The sequence below is a fragment of the Betta splendens genome, chromosome 4 (genome assembly GCF_900634795.4).
Source record: "Betta splendens chromosome 4, fBetSpl5.4, whole genome shotgun sequence".
NCBI classification, from domain to species: domain Eukaryota; kingdom Metazoa; phylum Chordata; class Actinopteri; order Anabantiformes; family Osphronemidae; genus Betta; species Betta splendens.
Window position 1 is genome coordinate 32,516,092 of NC_040884.2, and position 23,756 is coordinate 32,539,847.

A 23,756-nucleotide genomic window follows, 5' to 3' on the forward strand; every position below is an offset into this window, starting at 1 on the left:
TGGGTCTCATGTACGAAGGGTACTTACGCAGAAAAACCTGGCATAAGTACAGATTTACGCCAACGTTCAGATGTATCAAGAAGATGTAAAATAGAATAGGCATAAGTCTACAGTAGCTCGCTGGCTGACCTAAGTACTTTTCTACAGCTATTGGTCTGTTGGCGAAACAAAGAGTTGATACAGGGAAACTGTTAATAGTTTATTCGATCATTAGTCACATGATAAACAGAAAAACGATATAGTTAGATGAGAAGATTAAACAATATGAGCAAAACGGTACAGACATACTATAGCCCTGTTAGAGGTTCAGAGGATCTGTTACAGGCGTCTGTGGTTGGCGCTCGACACAGCGAGTACCACACAGCCAGCCACATCCAGCTGTTGACCACACTAGGGTCACCACCATGGGGGCATCCAGCTGTCGGGTAGTGGACCCTGAGTCGAGCCGAGCCAAGCCATGCCAGCTCTGTGGGATGCAATCATCCGCATGTCAGCAAGGCATCAAGTTTCCATATAATGGTTGATCAGTTTACAGCAAGAGCCGGTTTACCGGATATAATCTGACTGGACACATCGCTATAGAAGGACCGTCATAGGATGAAACATGACACATTTCAGCTGTTTAGCTGTTTTATATTCAGCTATATTTTATTAAATTCAGCAAACCATTACACACTTCCTTGATTTTTAGCATTTTTTCAATTTCAACAAATATTTTTCAACTTTCCTCAATTTAAAACTCAGCTGCTTCAGCTTATTCAGCATATATTTAGCTCTGTTTAAACAACTCCTAATTATCTTCAGATACAGTCATGTATGCTTCCTTTGTGAACACTCAGCTAGGTTTAAACCACCTTTTCAGGCTCTACATTCAATTCATCAGCTACTTTCAGCAATTCTTCAGCAATACATTCAGCATGGAAGCCTTCACTGTGCATTTTCTTCTAGAAATGCTAGTTTAGTTATGAATGTGTCTGCCTAAGGTACATCCTTATTTACCACACACACACACACACACACACACACACACACACACACACACACACACACACACACACACACACACACACACACACACACACACACACACTCCTCATTGAGGAGTTTAATGGAAAATTAGTTTCTTCTTTATTCTATGCGGTTATTATATGATTTATGGCTTATGTTCTGCAAATAATATCTCATGTTTTGTCTTACTTCTGTTTTATGTATGTGACATTTCACCTACATTGTTCAATGCTTGTCTCTGCCTGATAGATTCTGGACTCTAGCTCCCAAACCCAAGGCCGGGGAGTTGTGTCTCTGTCTGTTGAGACTTGGTGCTCCTTCCTCTGGACAGCAGTGATGGGCACACACAGCGACAGGGATGAGATGGTGCATGCAGTCTGATTGGGCCACACAGACGTTCCACTGTAGTCGGACAGAGCGGTTAAAAGGCAGAAGAAACTTGAGGATCGTGGGCTCTTTGCATCACACCTTAGTGGTGTGTGCACTGATCTCCCAGCTGGTTTTTGGTTTGGTGATGTGCACAATCAACATCCATGTTTTAGATTTGCTTTCCCCATTACTTTTATTTTCCCTTATTTTTATAATACATCACAGAAAAGACACCTCTTTCATCGGCCACTTTATGAGTTGTTGTTTGCCATTTCCTGTTATTGTAATTCCTTTGATGTCATACACATCTTGTCATTTAAATCCTGCCACTTCAGCCTTTGCTGGTGTGTTGAGTCATAAGCACAGCATAAACACTGTCTCTCCCAGACAGAAATCTGAACCATCATTTTCAGCCCCTTCCCTAAATGAAGCGAGCCGTGCTACATGCATCTGTTAGGACCCTGGGCTGGCAGAGCCGTTCTGTTTCTCTGGTTCTAGACCACACCTGCTTCCTCACCACGCCACGCCTTTGGACCTGGGCCCCAATGGCCTTCCACGGGCACTCGGCACACGCTTCATAGTCCCGATATGGAACGTCACATCACTATTTATATTAAACTCTGAGTCCTGTAGGACTCAGAGTTTAATAGGCACTAGGCCTAATACCTGTAGGCACAGGTAGGTGTCAGGTTGTTTCAATTGGGTTCTTCCCCTTCCCTTTACCCTCTGACCTGGTCTGCGGGTGCGGCAGGGAAATGTGTATAGTTATTGTTTAATCATGTACATGTGCTTTAGCGTGATGGAGTTGCAGCGGTGTGCTGAGTGCAGCACCCTAACCCTCCACTCAGTGTGAGTGCACCATATCCAACCTCTGCAAGAGCAGTATTTTCCCGCTCAATGCAATAGCTACCATTCCTATTCCACTGCATCAAATCACTTGTCCCCGTGTCCTGTGAAGCCTCAGTGGTTAGTTACCAACGGGGGGAGTTTGTAACACATACAGAGGTGGGAACTGCAGATGTGTTAGTCCAACCCAGGAGAATTGATGGAAGACAAGCAATGCTCCTATTTCTCTTTGGATAAAATGTCAATGTGCCAGTTAGCTCAACAGAACAACAGTGTGAAACAATCTGTGTTTCTTTTAGGAAGCAGAAATTCTTCTTACTGTATATTCTTCTAATATATCCACATATTTGTGGGCCATGAACCACCTCTCTTTATAAAGTCAAAATTAAAATGTGATGCAGGGATTTGCAAATGATGTATTATAAGAAACTACTGTAGCTTCAAGTTGATTTTTGCCAGTTTTTCTGTCTTTGCCTTCGTCAACAACACTAATATGCAGTTGTGATTCAATAGACAGCAGATTGTAAATCCAGCACAGCAGTGAAACACTTTTTCAAATCCCTGTGATCTTAAGAGCTGCGATGTGTTCAGCAGTGCCCCCCTGTCTGCTCTAAATGCAAATTTTCTTTTTGGACTTTAACCTGAATGTTCAGCAAAGCGATAAGTCCACAAATGGATATCTGGGCAGTGCCCTCACTGTAAAACAGCCTTTTCTTTACTAGACACTGATATTAACTGATACATGGACTGACAAACACGCTTAGTTCGGGCCCGTGTCTCTTTGTGTGTAGACCTGCAGGCTTTTTACATTTGAACCACAATTTCAAAAGTAAGATGAGCAAAAAGCACAGTCTTGTTTCACTGTTATTAACCACAGAGCAAAAGTGCTCAATGCCAAGCATCAGTTAGTCAAAGAGATTCTCCCCATATGATCCATCACCTCATTGTTGTCTTCAGTAATACACCCCACCATGGCCTGACATTCCCAGAGCAACATTAAACCTTGTCACAGTGTAGCAGGGCTACAGAGTCTGCAATATGCCTGACAACAGATTTAGTAAGTCTATTATGAGAAGGCCTCTAAGGTGACAACACAACATCTGAATGGAAAATGCCTGATGACTGTACACAAAACTTTTGGGGCTCACTAGTTGCCTAGATGTCTTTTCATTGTCCTCCAATACTGTGATATTACTGTAGGTGAAATATTTGAATGCTCGTAGTTGAAAAAAAACTAGACAAATTACTTATATGTGAACATTTATATATAACTGAAAGCTTCAATGACAGAACGTTCCAGAGGTCAATTATTGTTGAGAAGACTTTGTCTGGGAGAGGGACAGGAGTTTAAGCCCTCACAACCCCCCACCCAGAGCTCTGAGCCCAAAGCCCGATCCCTAGACTCTGAGCCCTTAGACCTGCGACGAGCCCTGAATCCTGAGCCCTGAGCCTCGAGGCCCGAGCCCTGTGTCCTTAGCTCTGACACGTGTGCCATGAGGCCCAAACCCTGAGACCCGAGACCCGAGCCCGTGCACTGAGCCTCGAGGTCTTTGGCAATAGTGCCGAATCTGCTGACTTTATGTGCTACAGTACTGCACCTGTCTCTAGTACTGCCTTCTAAGTCAGCATTATGCGTCAGTGTGGACTGATACTTACCTACATACACTACCTATATAAGCATTTGTTTTCTAGGTTCCATCTAATAATGACAAGGGACGTAACATTGAGCTGGAAGGCGCACTGATATGAAAGAAGTCTCTGGATAACCAGACAAAGAGACAGACATTTTTAGACATGAACAAATGAGATGGCAGGAAGAATCACATTCTCACACAGAGATCAAAGCAGAGAATAGGCATGTGTTAAGGCTAATAAGCACTGCAGGAAGGTCCTCCCTTCGACTGTTCCTCTGAATATGTGACACTGAGCTCACTCACACCAGCAGCCGGGCGACAAAGATGGATTCACATTAGAGACTTTTTTTTATTTTGTACAAGGAAAAATCAATTTCAGTGTAAAAACTAAACATTCTGCAGATCACATTAATGTCATAGCATTTTATGTCAAAGAGGATTTTATGAATTTAATCTGCAAACTCTCCTGCTCTACAAAACCCTTTACTGTGACAAGCCACATTTTTATAATTGCTTGTACTGATCTTTTCACAAGCAAAACTTTCAGTCACCCCGCTCAAAGTTCACTGATGACATCGTCTCCCTTTTGTTTGGTCTGGAGTTTCTCCTCAGCAAATCACAGAGTAAGTGGTTAGGATAAGTTGCCTGTGATTACGGTGTCTCGTCCAAGACATCATTTCTCATGTTCACATACAAACAAGCAAAGTCTCAGCACAAGCACCTCTTGTGGACAGAGAAGCCTGTTTTCCTCCTGGAGCGTCAACCCACCTTACTTTAACATGTGTAAGGAGCAAATTAAGTTTATATGTACTTTGTTTAATTTATAGAACTTGTTTGTTTGAACTTAGCGACAAAGGTTATTAATAATAACAACAACAACAACAACAATAATAATAATAATAATAATAATAATAATAATAATAATAATAATAATAATAATAATAATAATAATAATAATAATAATAATATTGGGTGTGCAGCCATCTGGACAGAGCTCAGACTGGTTGAGGCTCTGAGGCTGAACCCTGCTCTATCCATCACTGGTGCCAGACAGTGAGCTCACATTAACATCAGCAGCTCTGGCAGGATAAGGAAGTGTTCAGACCTACATTAACTGCAAACTGCTCTTATTGTACAGATGTGAACGCGTGTTTATTTGACATATTCCTTACACTAACAAGCTCATTGCAAACACTTAGTGACCGTTTCAAATACATCTGTAGCCAAATGAGCCCAGTAGCTGGTGGGAGCCAGCGTCTCTTAGTGGGCAGCAGCATTGTTGTGCTCTGATATTTCTGCTGCTGAAGTGCTGGATCCAGGGAATAACTAATCCCCCTCTAATGATGATGGCCTTTTAATGAAGGCCTAATGACACTCCTAACACCCTGGTGTACTGTACTGTCAGTGTCTGCCAAACACAAAGAAATATGGAGAGAGGAAGCAGATGACGGACCGATAGTTACCTCGGGGTGAAGCAGTCACACCTTCAGAATCCCAGAGTGTAACCATCATGTTACCGTTCTTCAGACGTCACACTCACTTATTACATCAAATGATAAGCTAGAAGTTCATGTTCTTCTCAGAGCCTTTGAGGTGAAGTGACTTGTTGCTGATGGTTTAGGGAAATAAAGTGCATTTACAGAATACAGCTACATTTGTAGTGCATTAAATAGCTAAAGGCTCGATCTAATATGTTCAGAGTAAAATATACTCAGTGTAGGATCTACTCATACAACACTTACCCAATTTGACCAATTTGTCCTCAGTTGAACACAGTGGCCAACAAGTAGGTAACATGACATGAAGACAACAGATTATGGAGAGTGATTATACTTCTCTTAGTTAAGCTGAGAAGGTCCTGCTGGTTGTGATGCCCCCCCACTGGTTAGAGGTCAGTGTGGCTCATGCATTGGAACAGAAAACACATCAAACTAGACTTTGTGTCTCTAATTGTTGTTGAACTAAATGGATCCTCAGTTTTTAACGTGTCCTGTCCTGGTTTGTGTCATGCACTACTTCATTGCAATCAGAACACAGGGCTTTAAAGTGTGCTTACAGGAGGGGGATGGGGGTTTAGAAGGCTCAAGAAATAAAAACTCACGATGGCAAACATACATGAACACATACTGTAAGAGCTTAGCCCTTTCCTTCCCAGAGATGAGGAGTTACAGTAAGTTGCATCTGTGTGCCTATAAACTCCGGCTCTATGAGCCACCAGCTAATGGCTGCTTTACAGCAGCTGGGATCCCATTAGTTATCTACATCCCCCCATTTTCCGTAGCTCTGCAATAGAACCTGGGTCCAGGGTGAACCAGCCTCCTGCCCAGTGACAGCCTGGAAAGGCTCTAGCACCTATAAATTCTTTCTTCTTTCAGGCATCTGACATAAAAGCAGTTCTAAAAGGAAAACTGGTGAATGACCAACATACATAAACAGAGAGAGGAAGTAAAGTGAGTGCGAAAAAGGAGGAAGAGAAAGTTTCTTTGTGAGCCGTCATCCCTATCACTAATCCTCTCCTTCGCTGCTGCACATCCAAATACGAACCCATTTTTGTGCCCAGGGGAAAAACTGCACGGTTGGAGTTGCAACAAATTCCCTTTGGATAAAACACTTTTGCATTTCACCAGAGTCATCCCAGGGATGTCAGTCTCATCCCAAATGAGCTGAAGGGTGCGAGGGCCAGAAAGCATGGAGACACAGAGAGAGAGAGAGCAATGAAATACAGCTTAATTGGCCAGATGAGGCAACTGCACTGAAGACAGAGGGTCTGGGCACTAATTCTGCCTCAACGCTTATTGCCATTCAATCTAGCTTAATTTGTGGAGAGAAGAAACTAAACCATGAAGGAAAAACAGACTCGTCATAGACTGCTGAACAGGAAAAGAAGAACAACTGCTCCAGAGTGTCCCACCATTCCAACCATTTATTCTCTTTATTCATCACCAAGGTAACAAAACAGTTTTTTTGTTCACTCAGTGTTGTAACGTATCTGGTCTCCTGTGACTGCTTTTAATAACAATCCATAGTTCCTCCTAATTCTAAAAGAGCAACATTTAGTCTTGTGTACTGCCTTCTGTTCATTTCTATGTTTAACCTTCTCTATTATTCAGTAGCACATCTGTGTGTGCAGGGGATCTTAACCTTGAGCTTCCACCAGATCCAGATTGGATCATGATGTGGATGTGGTCCCTGAAGGGATCCAGAATCCAGTGTCACGCTTACTGTAGGCTCAACAGATCTGATTTAGTAGTAGTGATGTGTCGTTTGTGAACGATTCGTTCAATATGAACTAATCTTTTATATGAGATGCTGTGTGGACTGAGAAACAAGGAACTGAACGATGTCTGATTTCTGATGTTTATTTAATTGTCACCTGACAGCCGACATATATTATTTATTCATCTTAGTTATTCAATCATAACTAATTAGTGGTCTTTGATTCCTGTAGTGTGTAGTTTTATTCGTTCACAGCTCAGGTTCTGTGGCAGCACCAAGTCCTACAGTTTGTTCCTGATTGGTTCATACGGACCTTCACAGATCACTCACTTGTTTATTCATTTATCATGTGACCGCTACCAAGCGACTGTCGCGCTGTTAAACAACAATGGCAGGAAGATGCAGGACATAAGTCACGTTAATGTGGTGCGTATTCGCTAGGTTTTCACATGGTTTGAATTGTTTGTGGCATTTTGTGATTATAATTTATCCACTGAAGCAATATTGTCTTCAGTATATAGTGTTTGAGAACCGTGACCATTATTACAACTCACACAGCGCCACCTGCTGTAAATGAACAAAATGAACGAATGACTCGAAACGATTCGTTTACTTTACTTCCCATTTCTATTTAGTAGTTCTACGTGATTTGACTGACTTTATATTTTATACTATGTCTAAAAAATTTGTCACCAGCTTGTTAGAAGGTGTCTCATAAGAGAAACACAGCTAGCAAATGTTTGTCAGCTTCCATAAACTACAGGAGAGGCATGCAGGCTGTAAAACCAGACTTAGCAGGTTTAACACATGTCGTCTGCTGTTAAAATGCAGCGCTGACATGTTGTTACTGAGCCACCTGAGCTACAGTCTGTGCTTCTAATCACGCTGTTAGTACGTGTTGTGTACAACCTTCAGCTCACTGAGCCTCTGGAATCCTCCTCACATCCTCACTCTGTGGTATAATCCTCTCGTGGAGTCACAACAGCTAAACGTTCCACCTGTGTCGCGAGATCCCATCCCATTATCTTCCCTTTGCGATCTCGGCGCCGGTGGAGCTGTCTGACACCGTGCTGGAAAGACTGACAGGAATTTCAAACAGGATGTACCCATCAAACAGCTTCGGTGAACTTTGCCTTTTAGCCTATTTCACGGCTGATCCATCATGTCCTGACATACATGATGGATCATGCTTGGCCTTCATTACACAACTTCCTGTCTCCCACAATCCTTTGCGCTCCCGTTTTTCGTGTGAGGGAAGACGTCGGTGGGGGCCTGGCTGAAAGCTGGATGTGCAGCGGAGCTTCAAATTGGCTCCCTTCATCCCATGCTGGAGCCGAGGTAATAGACATGCAAATAGCGTCAGGTGTGTGCGCAGGTTTCCAGGCAGTGTTGCATTTCAGCGCTTTGTCAATAACATTATGGAAATGCACAGTGGATTCTTTGGGTGTCACTGTTTGAGTTGGATAACAAGGCCTGTTAGCGCGACGACAGTGACAGAATGAGGTGTTTGTATTGTCACACACTGTATCACTGCGAATGGGCGGAAAGGAGACGGAGTGAGAACGATGTACTGTAATAAAAGGTAGAGAGGAAGGTAGGACGTGCCAGTGATCAAAGGCTGTTTACTCCATTTACCAGAGGAAACGTGTGCAAACACTTTTTCCTTCTTATCTCCTGTTCTGACTCCTTTTTACTTCCTGTCAGAGTTTCCATTTCTCAGCTTTAATTGCTTATCAAAACCTGCATCACACTGTGGTTTAAACTGCTCCTATGCATAATTATCAGGATGGTGCAGAGCAGCACTGCCCCTGTTTTTCCAGAGTCAGGGTGACAAACCTGCACGTGGCTCATCCAGGGTGAGTTTGCTTAATTGCGCTGGTCTAATTATTGCCATTCTCAAGACAGTTTCCCACCCAAAGGAAGGCTTCTGTCTTCTGTGTGTGAACAGAGTCCAGAGGGAGGTTTGAACATCTGTGCCTCACTTCCACTCCGTCCCCAGCAGGGGATTAATGATTAGTAAAATGTGTAATTACGTACTATTTTGTTTATCTGCCGTCTGCACTTACAGCTTAATAAATGATCATGTCACAATAAAAAGCAGTTGAAGAGTCGCCTGAGGACATCATCAGCTGATCCAGCACACAGTCACGCGGCTTAGAATGCTGTCTTCGAACCAACCACATTATCAACTGTCCCCACAGACACTCAACAGATGAATCAGCCCTGCCTCTTCATTCTAGGCTGTTTATTATTGGTTATATTGAGTGTGTGTGGTGAATATTCTGTCCTTTTAGAAAATGACTGCTGATGTTGTGATCTTAGCCTCTGCTAATGCGTCTGCAGCGCGTGAACCGGAAGAGCAGCCTGCTGTGTTTTCACCTGTGTTTGAGACATGGCTCAACCAGGATACACTGGACTCTCTTAAAGGGAAAGGTGGGCACTGGCGGTGTTTGTGAATGACAGATAACATCACCGTTAAAGAACAATACTGGTGCAGGGACACTGAGCTGGTGGCAGTCAGCGTTCGGCCGTACCACCACATGTGTTAGTAGTGAGCGCTGACATCCCTTCGTCGGCCGCTGCCACGTGTGAGCGCATGCACAACAAACCGAACGCCCTTATTCTCATCTCTGGGGACTTTAACCCTGTCTGCACCCCCTCTCCTCACTATGTAAACTGCCACACAAGGGGCAATACAACTCTGTACTTCTGCCCCCCCACACTCTGATCACAACCTGGCTCATCTCTCACCTGCCTACACTCCAGTGGTGAAACAGCAGACACTGCAGGTCAAAACAGTCAAGATCTGGACAGAGGAGGAGACAGAGCAACTAAAGGACTGTTTTAACACCACAGACTGGGACGTTCTCTGCAGTCCACAAGGGGAGGACATTGACAGTCTCACACATTGCATAACGGACTATAGAAATTTTTGTGTGGAAACCGCCCAACCCCCGCCTCACTTTGAACCAGGTCAGGAGGGAGCTAAGGAGGACCAAGGCCGGGAAGGCAACAGGCCCCGATAACATCAGCTTCAGCTTTGTGAGGTGTTCCTCTCCTTTTTAAACCTGAGCCTCAGCTTGGACAGACCACCAGTACTCTGGACGACTTCCTGTTTGGTTCCAGTTCCAAAGGTTCCCCATCCTAACGAGCCGAACCACTTCAGACCCGTCGTCTTAACCTCCCACCTAATGAAGGTCATGGAGAGGATCATCCTCAGTCACCAGGTGATCTCAGCCCTGGACCCGCTGCAGTTTGCATATTGACCAGGCATCGGATGGATGACGCCATCATCTACGTGCAGCATCGGACTGGACTGGTCAAACAACACTGATGCTCTCTATAATAAGGGCCACCTGCTGAGGAGACTGAGGTCCTGTGGTGTGAGCAGACAGCTGCTAAGGACTTTCCATGACACTGTGGCCTCAGTGGTCCTGTATGGAGTTGTGCGCTGGGGGGCAGTACAGCAGAGACAGAAAGAGTCATGTTATGGGAAAAATTGTTTCTTCCTTATTTCTATGCAGTTATTATATGATTTATGACTTATGTTCTGCAATTAATATCTTATGTTTTGTCTTACTTCTGTTTTATGCATTTGACATTTCACCTAGATTGTTCAATGGTTGTCTCTGCCTGATAGACTCTCAACTCTAGCTCCCAAACCCAAGGTCGGGGAGTTGTGTCTCTGTCTGTTGAGACTTGGTGCTCCTTTCTCACAGATAGTTGGACGTCAGCGTTGCAGGTGTGAGAATGTAAATATCTTCACACACACTGCGACAGGGAGGAGATGGTGCATGTAATTTGATTGGGTTAGAAAGACATTCTACCCTAGTCGGACAGAGAAGCTAAAAGGCAGAAGCAACTTGAGGATCGTGGTGTGACATTCAGCCTCCACGCCACTAGAGGCGCTCTTGGGACTTTTTGGTGTGGGTCTGAGTTTTTAATTTCCTGTGTAATTAGTTGACCCACCTGTTTTGGTTTGTATATAAGGGATGTCTTTTGTTTCACACATTGCTGGTGTGTACCCTCAGTGTAGCTGGATGCTACCCCATTGTTACGTTGAGGAGAGTTTTTGCCCGTGTTACGGAGCGTGTTTTGTTTGTGCCTGTTAGACAGTGCTGTACGTAGTTCTTAGTTGTCCTCAGTTTATGTCTTGTGTTCATGTGTAGGTTTCTGCCCGTAGTGTACGGAGCGTTTAGTTTAGTGAGTTTAGGTTGTTAATCGTTTTCCTGCATTGCAGTGATTTTTAGTTCTTCCTTTGTGTTGAACTGAGTCCTGCTGTGCAGTGAGTTTTGTTTGTATTTAAATAAACCATTTTATGTTAACTGTTAAGACACTGTGTCTGGGTCGTGCATTTGGGGTCTTCCCTCTCCTGTGTTCCCTGCGACCTGGTCTGCCGGTTGCGGCCAGGTGTCTGTGTGAGGGATTACACAGAGAGCTGTGTGCTGGAAGCACGTCGGCCGTGGTGCCTGAAGCCTCCGCTCAGTGTGAGCGTGTTCTCCTCCCGGCTCCGTGAGAGCCGTAGTTCTCCCCGCTTGGAGCGGGTGCTGTCACCGTCTCTCTCCACCGCATCTCCTCTCCTGCCCCAGGGTTCCGTCAAAGCCCCGCCGGTTCGGAATCGACGGGAGGAGTTTAGTAGGTTCCCTGTCAAACCCCGCCGGTTCGGAACCGACGGGGCGAGTTCGTAACACGTGGGCTCTTTGCATCACACCTTCGTGGTGTGTGCACTGATCTCCCCAGCTGGTTTTTGGTTTGTTGATGTGCACGATCAACATCCATGCTTTTGATTTGCTTTCCCCATTATTTTTATTTTCTTTATTTTTTCAATAAATCGCACAAAAGGACAACTCTCTCATCTGCTTCTTTATGGAAAATTTCCACCACACTCAACACGCTGGTTCAGCTCTGTCCTGGGCTGCCCACTGTCCATGGAGGAGGTGGTGGACACAAGGATGCTGGTAAACTAACATCCATCATGGAGAACCCTCCACCCCCTGCGCCACACTGAGGCTCTGAGCAGCTCCTTCAGCACCACACTGTTACAGCCACAGGCAGGAAGGGGCGCTACCGCCTCACAGCTATAAAACATTACAACATATCACTGCAGTGACGCACAACTTGTACCTACACGGTGTATTCCATTTGACTCATTGTTCTTTGTTGTCTGTTGTTGCTGCTATTCTGTCGTTGTTTTTATACTCTGGCATTCACTGGTTATATTGTTGTTGTTGTTGCGCAATATAAAGATTTTACTTGATTTTTTACTAACAATTTTACTTGTTTTTACTTGACTTACTTGATTACGGCCTTATTTTTGCATCGTAGATGAATAAAGTCTATCTTATGTTATCTTATCTTATCTTAATTTAATGTGAGAGTAGACACACATTGAGTTAGTGAGTAACATAACAACCTCAGTTGACTTGAGAACATTTCTGAAGGAGGTTAATGAAAAGTCATGACATCCACAGTAACATGCGGCCGTCTGTATATTCACACAAGTTTACTAATAGTAGGTCATATGAAGTTAGTGCAAAAGTAAGATTTTAGTTAGTTTTTAGTTACTTCCAAATAGATAAACACTTATGGCTGCAACCTTTTTAATTTCATTATTATTTACTGTATATCTCAACATAATGCAGTTAATTCTGAGGTAATAGAACACATAACAATACACAATAACACATCTGATTAGTGTTTTGCAGTAGAAGCAGTGACATATGAGCAGACTGGTGAGTAGAACAACGGAGGGTGAATGTGGGCAGACAGAAAAAATGACGCGGTTCTTTAAACTAATCTTATTTAAATGTCCTCACTGTGATCACTGTGATCCAGTGGTGTTTTCAGACAGAAATGTTAACAGAAAGACAGACACGGGCATGAAAATAACAGCTACAGCAGACGAGCGCACAGGTTCAGATACAGTACGGTTTCTGTCAGTGGAGACTAATGACAGCTGCGTTACAGCAGCTGCACGTTTGTCTATAGCTGCGCTGAGTTTCATTAGCTTTAAAGTCCTAATCATTTTGTTTAGATCCATGACAGATACAATATTTACTTGGTGATGTGTTGACTAGACTCTGGCACTGGTTCCACCATGTGGCCATGGTGTTTTCACGGAGTAACAGGAGTCCAGTCAATAAAGCTCCAGCTGTGCAGCATCACACAGCTGTGAGCTGCACAAAGTCGAGCTCACCGTCAGACACGTTCCCTTTCAGTCTGTGCATGACTTGAAATTTACAAATGCTGAAATCCACAGAATCCCTTCATAACATTGGTTTTGACTCACGTCCGCTTCTAACATGACCATTGAGAATGTGTCAGGGTTTGTATCCCTGTTGAAGACCTAATCCGTTCCTATCTGCAAGCAGACATTAATAAATCATAAGAAGAAGCTTTCAGAAGCTTTAACCTCAATGCATAATTCAGCCAGCGCTGATGTGAATGCTCCCGCTTCACCCACACTGAGCTCCTCAGTGGTGTCCCACTAAACTGCCAATTAACTGTAATGAATCCAGCAAAGTCCAACTCTCAGCAGAATGAAGTAGTTTCTCCTGAAGCCTCCGGATGACAGCTCACTAAAAGTTTGTTTTCACCTTGTAACTGAATAGGAGGTCAGGTGCAGAGCTTCACTCCATAAGATGCGATCCTGATTAAACTCTCTTTAAATTGAAGCAATTGGTTTTGACTTGATGAGATGCTCACTATCGTCCTGGTCACTGTCAGTCTTACACACATAAGAGGCCGAAACGTTTACTCAATCCTCAAAAGCTCCCAGTGGAATAAAAACCACATTAAACATAGTGAGGCTTTTCTATCTGCACTACAACTGTCACTACAACTGTCACTCAAATGCACAGCACAGTAAGAGTCAGGCAGTGGTTCAAACCCAGTAAAGCTGATATCAGGCAGCCAAATCCAGGAGCAGACAAGGCGAGGTCAGGACAGGAATCAGAGGTTGGTACACAAAAAAGACCTGCATGAACTGAACGCTGGAATGATGGCATGGACGCACAACAATCTGGCAACTGAAATAAGTGAGAAGTGGAGCTTAAATACCAGACTAATGAGAGATTGACTGCAGCTGATGGGGTCTGTGAAGCTGGACGTAAATACAACAGAGACTAAACAGGAAGTGGCACAAAATAAAACCGGAAGCTAGGCCTAATGCTCAGGAGCTGTGACAACAACATCATGTTTGTGTGCGACCATCAGACAAGACTCGTTAATCGAAGACATTTCATTTTTATATCAGCTTCCTTGGTTGTGGCGCATGAACATTAGCAGAATTGTTTCTGGTTCACAGTTCAGACAGTTTAGTGTTTAGTTTAGAATTCTAGAGACACGTCATAACAGCACATGACTAAACAGCAGTGTTAATAAAGTGTCTGACAACGGTGAGAGCAGGCAACACCACAATAAATTAAGAAGATGGAGCAAACTGAGCCTCAACTCTGCTTCCTTCATTTACATGATGTGACCTTTGTCAGACTCTCATCCAAAAGTTTTCTAAAGGATTAAGTGCAACATTCAAACATTTTAGGAGTGAAGAAATGATTCCGCAACTGCTGTTCTGTAAAGATAATCCTGGACCTTTGGTCCCGGTCCAGACATGCTGGTGAATTCAGATTTGTAGGAGCAAAGTGAACCTAATGAAGAGGGTTTTCCTCTGTCTGCTTTCTTAGAAGTAGCTTCTGGCCCTGATACATGCCTTTTTCTGATCCTTCTCAGCAGGCATTTCAATGTTTAATCATATTTAATTCAATGTCATATCATGGTTGAATGATATGACGTTTATTCAACTGTATATGATATGATATGCATTGGATCATGTGTTGATTTTAAAAGGTGAATCAGTTGATGGGGAGACATTGATTCAACGTTGATCAAGCGTTGATCAAACGTTGTTTCAATGTTACATCAACATCAGAAAAACAACTGACAAAATTTCAAGCATATTTTAACGTTAAAGGTCGGTTAAAGGTCAGTTGTGTGCCTGCTGGGTTTGCCTTTGAACCGGTGCCTTTTACTTCTCATGGCGTCTCTCCAAAGATGGAGTCTCACCTTTTGTGTAATTGCGTGGGCTGGTTGATGAGCAGACAGTTCGCCATGAGCACTGTCCCTTAGAGCAGCCTGTAGAGCACATTCAGAATCACTGGTTGGATCAGGGCTACTGCCCAGGCAATTAACCAGAACGAGCAGGCGGGACAGCAAACCACTGGCTAGTTATGGATTTTCACGCTGTTTGAGATGAACTGGTTTGGCATTAAGAGCTCAGCAGTGTCTGGACTGAGACCTTCAGTCACATCAGCTCTCAACCTTTTGAAAGTAGATTCCACTGCACACACACACGTATCCACACAGACCCACATGTTTGTACATTAGTGTATGTGAAGTACCGAATCCTTGACCACACATTTACATCCATCACTAATAGCATATACTGTACTCACTATATGATCTCACTGACACCCAGTGTCCTCGTTCCTGTGCTGCTCTGTGTCTGTGATTGTCCATTTAAAGGGAAAATAGATGTCTTGTAGCAACCTTGTATTCAAATCAATATGCTAATGACAGCATTTTCCATTATTGGTTATTTGAATCCAGCCGCGATTTCCAAAATAACCCAAGGGACCCGCTGAATAGACCCACCTGTCAAGCAGTTCAAACATGAACATGGTCAGATTTTTAGTTTGGCTACAATGGAGGGAGGAAGCTGAGGAGGCTTACACGATTATACACAAGCAGCAGTGCAGTGTATCAAAGAGAACACGTGCTGGGAGCAATCACACGCCAATGACCAGCGGCTCTCATTTGTTAAATGCAGCAAGGGGATAGAGGGAAAAAGCTCAGCCACACACACGGCGGCTCAAAGGACAGAGGAAATTGCCTCACTACCGGGGGCAACGACTTGGCAAGAGACAGGAGCCTCTCAGGAGAAAAAGGTGCAGAAAACAATTATTTTCCCCTTTCTCTGAAATGGAAAACACAGCATCCGTTTCCACTTTTGTTCCTCTTTGCCGTGATTCTGGAGCGTCATTCAGGCATATTGGGTCAATGCTATTAACAGATACACATCCAAAACCAGCTTCTGCACTAATAATGGGATGTTCTAATGCTTTGAGTTCGTGAGCAGAATCCATTCAGGCCGCTCATGGTTTCACCTGATCTTTAGTGACATGCGATGGAATTCCATCCATCCATTTTCATCCGCTTATCCGGGGCCGGGTCGCAGGGGCAGCAGTCTAAGCAGAGAGTTCCAGACTTCCCTCTCCCTGGACACTTCCTCCAGCTCTTCCGGTGGGACCCCAAGACGTTGCCAGGCCAGCCGAGAGACATAGTCCAGCGAATCCTGGGTCTTCCTCGGGGCCCCCTACCGGTGGGATATGCCCGGAACACCTCCCCAGGGAGGCGTCCAGGAGGCATCCGAACCAGATGCCCGAGCCACCTCAACTGGCTCCTCTCGATGTGGAGGAGCAGCGACTCTACTCCGAGCTCCTCCCGGGTGACAGAGCTCCTCACCTTATCTCTAAGGGAGCGCCCAGTCACCCTGCGGAGGAAGCTCATTTCTGTCGCTTGTATCTGTGACCTTGCCCTTTCGGTCATGACCCAAAGCTCATGACCATAGGTGAGGGTAGGAACATAGATTGACCGGTAAATTGAGAGCTTTGCCTTTCGGCTCAGCTTCCTCTTCACCACGACGGACCGATACACCGACCGCATTGCTGCAGCCGCCGCACCGATCCGTCTTTCAAACTCACGCTCCTTCCTTCCCTCACTCATGAACAAGACCCCAAGATACTTAAACTCCTCCACTTGAGGCAGGAACTCTTCTCCAACCTGGAGAGAGCAAACCACCTTTTTCCGGTCGAGAACCATGGCCTCAGATTTGGAGGAACTGATTTTCATCCCAGCCGCTTCACACTCAGCTGCAAACCGCACCAGCGCACGCTGGAGGTCCTGGGCCGATGAAGGCAACAGGACAACATCATCTGCAAAAAGCAGAGATGCTATCCTGTGGTCCCCAAACCAGACCCCCTCCGGCCCCTGGCTGCACCTAGAAATTCTGTCCATAAAAATAATGACCAGAACCGGTGACAAAGGCAGCACTGCCGAAGTCCAACATGCACTGGGAACAGGTCTGACTTATTGCTGGCAATGCGAACCAAGCTCCTGCTCCGGTTGTACAGAGACCGAACAGCCCTTAGCAAAGGGCCCTGGACTCCATACTCCCGGAGCACCCCCCACAGGATGTCACGAGGGACGCGGTCGAATGCCTTCTCCAGATTCACAAAGCACATGTAGACTGGTTGGGCAAACTCCCACAAACCCTCAAGCACCCTGCTGAGGGTATAAAGCTGGTCCAGCGTTCCACGACCAGGCCGAAAACCACATTGTTCCTCCTGTATCCGAGGTTCGACTATCGGCTGAATTCTCCGGCCGATAGTGCGGCCGATGTGATGGAATTATTTATCTTTATTGCTGCTGATCAATGTTCCCACATGCAAATCATAGTGTTCTAATATTTCAATTAAATTTGTTTGGTCATCATTTGTTACCATGGTCGACCACCACCTGAATGTTAAAACAATTACTTATCTGCTAATATACAATATTAAATTATACTATACTGTATTTTGTGTTATTAATCCGTATTTGAAATTCATAGATTGACATAAAGGAGTAAATAAAAAAAAAAAACTTCCAGTTATTAAATTTCAATTACAGATTTTCAGCCTTCATATTTTCTTTGACTCCGATGCTTCATAAGACAATCTAAATAAATCTATAATATGCAACATGTGGTGGTGAAACCTGCCGTGCGATGACTGTGGGAACCCACACAACTGGAATCCCTGGTTCTGCTGTGGTCCATGAAGCACTGTGAATGACAACAAGAAAACAAAGCATGGCAAACTGCAGCCATCCATTGTCTGATGTTAGTCTGTTCAAGTCTAGCCCAGGTTTGTTTCTCACAACTGAAGTCATTTACCTGCTTTGTCGTGTCCAAATATGCCAAATAGAAAACTTTAAGGGCAATGCTTTATGGAAATAAAGTGAATCTGTCTGTGTTTTATTGTGTCTGTGTAAATCATGTAAAGTCACAGAACACAGTGCAGGCACTGTGTTCTACCCCGTACTACAAGTGATAGGCTTGTTTTATCTGTTTCAAACAAATGGAATGGAGGAAAAAGCCAAGCGCATTCAATATAATGGTGTAAAGGAACACAACAAGCATGTGAGATGTACAGTAGAACAGAGAGCTGTTGGTGTTTGTGCTGTCACTACGTGTGATAGCCTGCAGGACATCATCTCGCTCCAGAAAAAACAAAGAATCTGTTGTGTGAAAAGGTATTTGATAATAAAATGCACAAATTAAAACAACTACATTTAATTATTCTAATCAATCATAAACCTTGACGTTTGCTCTGCCTCTGTGCTGCTCGACATCATTGCCATACGACACAATCACAAAAGGCACTGTGAGCGGACAATAAGAATAAGCCTTTAATAGTCCCACAGTGGGGAAATTCCCTCTCACAGTAGCGTAGGCACAGTAAAGAAAGTAGGACAACAAAGTGAAACATTCAGCAACAAATCAAATCAAATCAGGTTGATTTGGCACAATACAAAACTGTACAGGTAAATTTCTACATAACCACTGATGGTTATCAGTTGTGGTGTGGGAGGTAGTTAACAGTGCTGATTATAATACAGTCTGTTCGCAGCAGGTCGGACAGATCTATGAAATCTCTCCTTCACACAACGTGGGTGGATCAGTCTGTTACTGAAGCTGCTCTCCAGAGCAGACAGTGAGTCCTCCAGTGGGTAAGAGTCCTGGTCCATGATGGATGTCAGTTTAGCCAGGACCCTTCTCTCACCACCTCCGGCACCGTGTCCAGAGTGCAGCCCAGGACAGAGCTGGACTTCTTGATGATCCTGTCCAGTCTCTTCCTGTCATCACTGTGATGCTGCTGCTCCAGCAGACCACACCGTTTTTTTGCCTAATCTTAACTTAACACAAATGACTTCTGGCTTTTAAACACGGTTTATTTATCTCTCACCTTTAATTTTTTCCTAACCTTAAAATAACTGGAGTGTGGCCCCTTTGGTTCTTAACTTCAATTATTGCAATTTATTCCCTTTCAATTTTCTCAATTTTTCCATCTTATTTCCTGATCCCCACAACTATAAGACAGGATTTCACATTATCTGGCAACCCTGGCAGTACTGGGAGTACCTGCTTTTACCCATACTGCTACCTGTTATGCCTGTTGATCAGGCTCAGTTTTAATTAGATCTTTGATGCCTCATCCTAATCCACATCCTCCTCTTGTCTAATCTTAATTCAACACAAAAGGTGTTCTTATTAGACCTCTGTTCTTTATACACAGTTTATTTATCCCTCACCCTTACTTTTCCTAAACGTAACATAACTGAAGTGTGTCTAATCCTAACCACATTTTTGGTTTTTATTTCAACTTCAAATCCCACGCTAGCCAATATATATATATGGAGGCATATATATGGAGGCACATGGAGGTATATATATATATATATATATATAATGTATGTATTGTAATGTATAATATATATGCACATGCAACCAGCCAAACAACATACTACATAAAATAATTGTGAACAAAATATGTACTGTATGAGACGACAGAGGCTTTGATTGGCTGTGGCTGTCTCAGCAGGCAGCGTATGACAACACAGCAGCTACAAGCAAGTGTCAAATTAACAAGCTGTGGGAGTGGGGGAGAGGGGGAGAACAAAGTCGGAACAATAAACTGCGAGGAGGGCAAAGTCAGGGGAACATTACCCAGTTTCCTGGCAAACAACAGAATCACATTGGCTCTAAACAGTTCCTCCACTGGTAGCGTTTCCACAAGGGAGCAATCTCACAGCTCGTGCGTCTTGTTTTCCCATTTGAAGACAGAGGTGCTGTTGACACCACTGAGAACTGAGCAGGTGTGTTGTTAAGGTGGGCTTTAACACTGTAAAAGCACCAAAAGGTTTGGAAGGTAAAAGCATTAAACCCAAGCAAAACAGGCACTATGCGGCCACATGCACATGCACACACAAACGCACGCGCATGCACACACAAACGCACGCGCATGCACACACACACATGCACCCACGCACACACACACATGCACCCACCCACGCGCACACACGCACGCACACACACACACACACACACACACACACACACACACACACACACACACACACACACACACACACACACACACACACACACACACACACACACACGCAGCTTTGTGTTGTCTTGACCCAGTGAAGACTCATTTAAAGACTAAGTGAGAAATGCATCCTCTTGGAGGTTGGAATCAGGAGGGTTTTCTTCTGCCTTCGTCTGCCAGCAATTACTGTCCAGGAGGCGGTAGAGAAGGAAATCACTCTCCAAGGAGTGTCACGTCAAGTGCAATATTTTACATATTTATAATATGAACACACTGCAATTACTTTGTGCATTAACTAAAGAACATCATGAGACATATAATTCTCATGATTTGTTGCTGCGTTACATTGGTTTGTGACGAAAACCTATAGATGACATTTAATTTGCTTTTACATTTATACAGTTGAAATAACTAGATATTAGTGAACTTCTCAACAAAAGCCCACATTCACTTTGATGGATACTTTGATTTGGACCTTATGAGAGGATAATACATCAGTTGGAGTTCTGTTTCTATTAAGGTTTAGTTGGAATTACATGTATGTACCTAAAGCTTAATAATACCTAATCCCTTAATGTATTGCAACTCAAGACACAAGTTTTCAAACACAGCGACAGGCACCGTTTGAAATGAAGCTGAAAGCAATGATTTGCAATTTTCACCAATACAATAGAAGTTAAACAACATCATTAGGGGTGGAAATACTGGCTCATTATCCAGTTGGGGCAACAAAAGGATGTAAGAATGGATGTCGGTGTTTGTGGTGTGATGCTCTGTTCTGTTCTAGGCTCATCACCTATACCTGCTCCAGTCTTTTTGAGGCACTCCTCCCATGCACCACTTTGTCACATGTTGCTGACATCTGTGTTTCTGTCATGTCAATGTTTGCCTGTGTTCCATGTTATTGTGTTAGTCAGCACTTTGTGTAAAGCCACTTTTCCAGTCAGTTGGTCCTGAGTTGGTGGATGTAATCTGTAAAGATGGTGATCTGTTGCTGTATGTCTTAACGTTTCTAATAGTGTTTTCAAAATTGGTGTTAAATATTGTATTTTGTGTGCTTAGTCAAACAGCGGCAGCCTGACTTTAGCTCCAGGCTGAACGGGCCAGAGGGGATGCAGGAGTCAGGGCACCTCCATAGTACAGGGATGTGGTAAGTCTGTCAGGCCTAGTGAGCCCTGTGTGCCAGTTTGTGTGTGTGCATGTGATTGTGTTTGTGACAGTGAAGTGGCAACAAATCCCGAACACAGCATTTCAGAGAGACAGATGCTCTCCAATGCAAACAAACTTCAATAATCTGAGACAAGCTTAAAACCTAAGACTTTAAACTCCCCTCAGTTTATGAGAAGGTATCCAGAGAGTCAGGATGATGAATCCGTGCTCAAGGAACACGGCTGCTGGTCAAAACGCACACCCAACACTGCATTTGAAACGGGCACGGTTCTCTGCTGGACACACGTAGTTCTGATGGTACCGCATGTGCTTTAGTTCTCATAGAGGGTGCAGCAGGCACATGTGGAAAGAGCCCATCAGTGGAACATATGGTCCAATCCAGCATCTCTGAAGCCCACACTGCTTCCACAAGCGTGGCTGTTTCACCTCTGGAATGGAAGCAGTATTACAAGCAATACAAGACAATGCAGCATTTTCCCAGCGAAGGATAACCTAACCCATCTCACCTCAAATGTACCACACACCACAGGATTTTACACACACTAGACTGCAAACATGTACTAAATGTTCCTACCTTTCCTTACTTTCCCTAGATGCAGTACTAAAATTAAATAACTGTATACACTGTATATCAAGAGACAATTAAAGTGATGCAAAACAGATTTCACCTGGTGATTGTGGCTGTTAAACAACGCTTGGGTATTATGAGTAATGAGGTGTCCTTTCACATCTCCTGTTCTTCTGAGCCGTATTAGCACCAGGGACCTGAGAGCACTGCAACTGGTGAGAGAGCAGACAGCCAGCATCTGTGTCTCTCTCCACCTCAACATGAGCACACACACACGTTCACGCAGCAGTCCAGACATCTGCTCTGGTCCTTGTGGGTTTCACTGCTGTGGTACAGAGACTCTTACAAGGACTAAAGATACTTCAGTGTTAATGACACGTCCCCATTGGCCGGACCGGGCAGAAAATGAGGAAGTGGGGACAAGACTGAAGGCTGAAGAGGTCGCCACTCATGGGAGGCTGATTTAAATACAGTAGAGGCAAGTCGTAAAGACATGCACCGTCCTCTGCTTGAGGCTAAAGCGAGGTGTGGAGGTTAGAGGCTAACATTACCTTTTATTAGAGGATATTAAAAAAAATAACTAAAATATCAGTGAAGGATACGTGATGTGCATTTAGGACCAATTTTAAACAACAACAAAGCCAGTTTACAGTTAAATTGCTACAAATTAGTACAAACATGCACAACCCAAAAGTTTTTTCAACCTTATCGGTTGAAAAAAGTATTGCATTTAATCAAAGAACTAAAGAAACAAATATCTATGGACACAAGTCAAAGCAACAAACACACACAAAGCCAGCAACAGAGTAGTGATGTGTCATTCCTGAATGATTCGTTCAATATGAACTAATCTTTTTATGACTCGGGTCACGAGTCTAATCACAGCAGCTGTTTAAGCTCAATCAGCAGGACAGGAAACAGAAACGGTTTAGTTCATTGTTCATTCGTTGTTCACAACTCAGGCTCTGTAGCGAAAAGCAAGTATTACAGTTCTTTTGTGATTCGTTCATAAGGATTCTTACGGATCGTTCATGCGTTCATTTGTCATGTGACCGCTACCAAGAGGCTGTTAAACAACAATGGCAGGACATAGGTCACTTTATTGTGGTGTGTATTTGTTTACCTAGGTTTCGACATGGTTATGACGGCTTGTGGCATTTTGTGTATTATAACTTATCCACTGAAACAAACCATGTTGTTTCTGTTACTGTTCGAGAGTTTAAAATCCGAGTCAGTTAAAAGAATCAAACTGCCCATCTCTACAACACAGGAACGACTCGATTCATCTCAATGAAGACGGGTTGTTTTGTTTTCTTTCTGGACACACCCCAGATTCAACTGAGACACCACCTTCCAGGACACATGCCATACACCTACTCACCATTTGCAGGGTTTCCCCCGGGGTTGAGCGTGACTCTGAAGGCCTGACGTGAGACTCGGTGACCAGCGGGAGCGTCACATGGGTCAACGTAGAGCAGCACACCAGCAAAGCCCAGCTCAGACAGTAGGGATAGCTGGATGCACAGACAGGAGAGACAGCCATGCAATGAATGAGCAGAACAAAGATATAATTAAATCAGCCCAAAGTTTCAAGACAAACAGTATCTCATACCTTCTCACACCATCTTACTGAATGGAACATGCCACAGTTTAAAATGGTAAAGTAATGTCTTTTAAAAGGTGGACTCAGTGTGGAGACAGGGCCAGAGAAGTAAAGACTGGAGCTTCTTCACT

At 43.9% G+C, this 23,756-nt stretch overlaps 2 protein-coding genes across 8 annotated transcripts in view; both read right to left on the minus strand.

The window, feature by feature from the left end:
- The window catches only part of LOC129604011 (uncharacterized), a 237,442-nt gene extending 225,522 nt beyond the window's left edge, over window positions 1-11,920 (minus strand). Inside the window, exon 1 of the mRNA XM_055508331.1 lies at window positions 11,785-11,920. The gene's annotated coding sequence lies outside the window, so the exon portion shown is untranslated. The remainder of the gene's footprint in view (window positions 1-11,784) is intronic.
- Window positions 1-23,756, minus strand: part of LOC114853122 (inactive N-acetylated-alpha-linked acidic dipeptidase-like protein 2) — a 539,927-nt gene that overhangs the window by 200,265 nt on the left and 315,906 nt on the right. For all 7 annotated transcript variants that reach the window (XM_055508329.1, XM_055508328.1, XM_029146091.3 and 4 more), the window contains one exon: window positions 23,404-23,536. In XM_055508329.1, coding sequence (XP_055364304.1) covers window positions 23,404-23,536 — 133 coding nt within the window. The remainder of the gene's footprint in view (window positions 1-23,403; window positions 23,537-23,756) is intronic.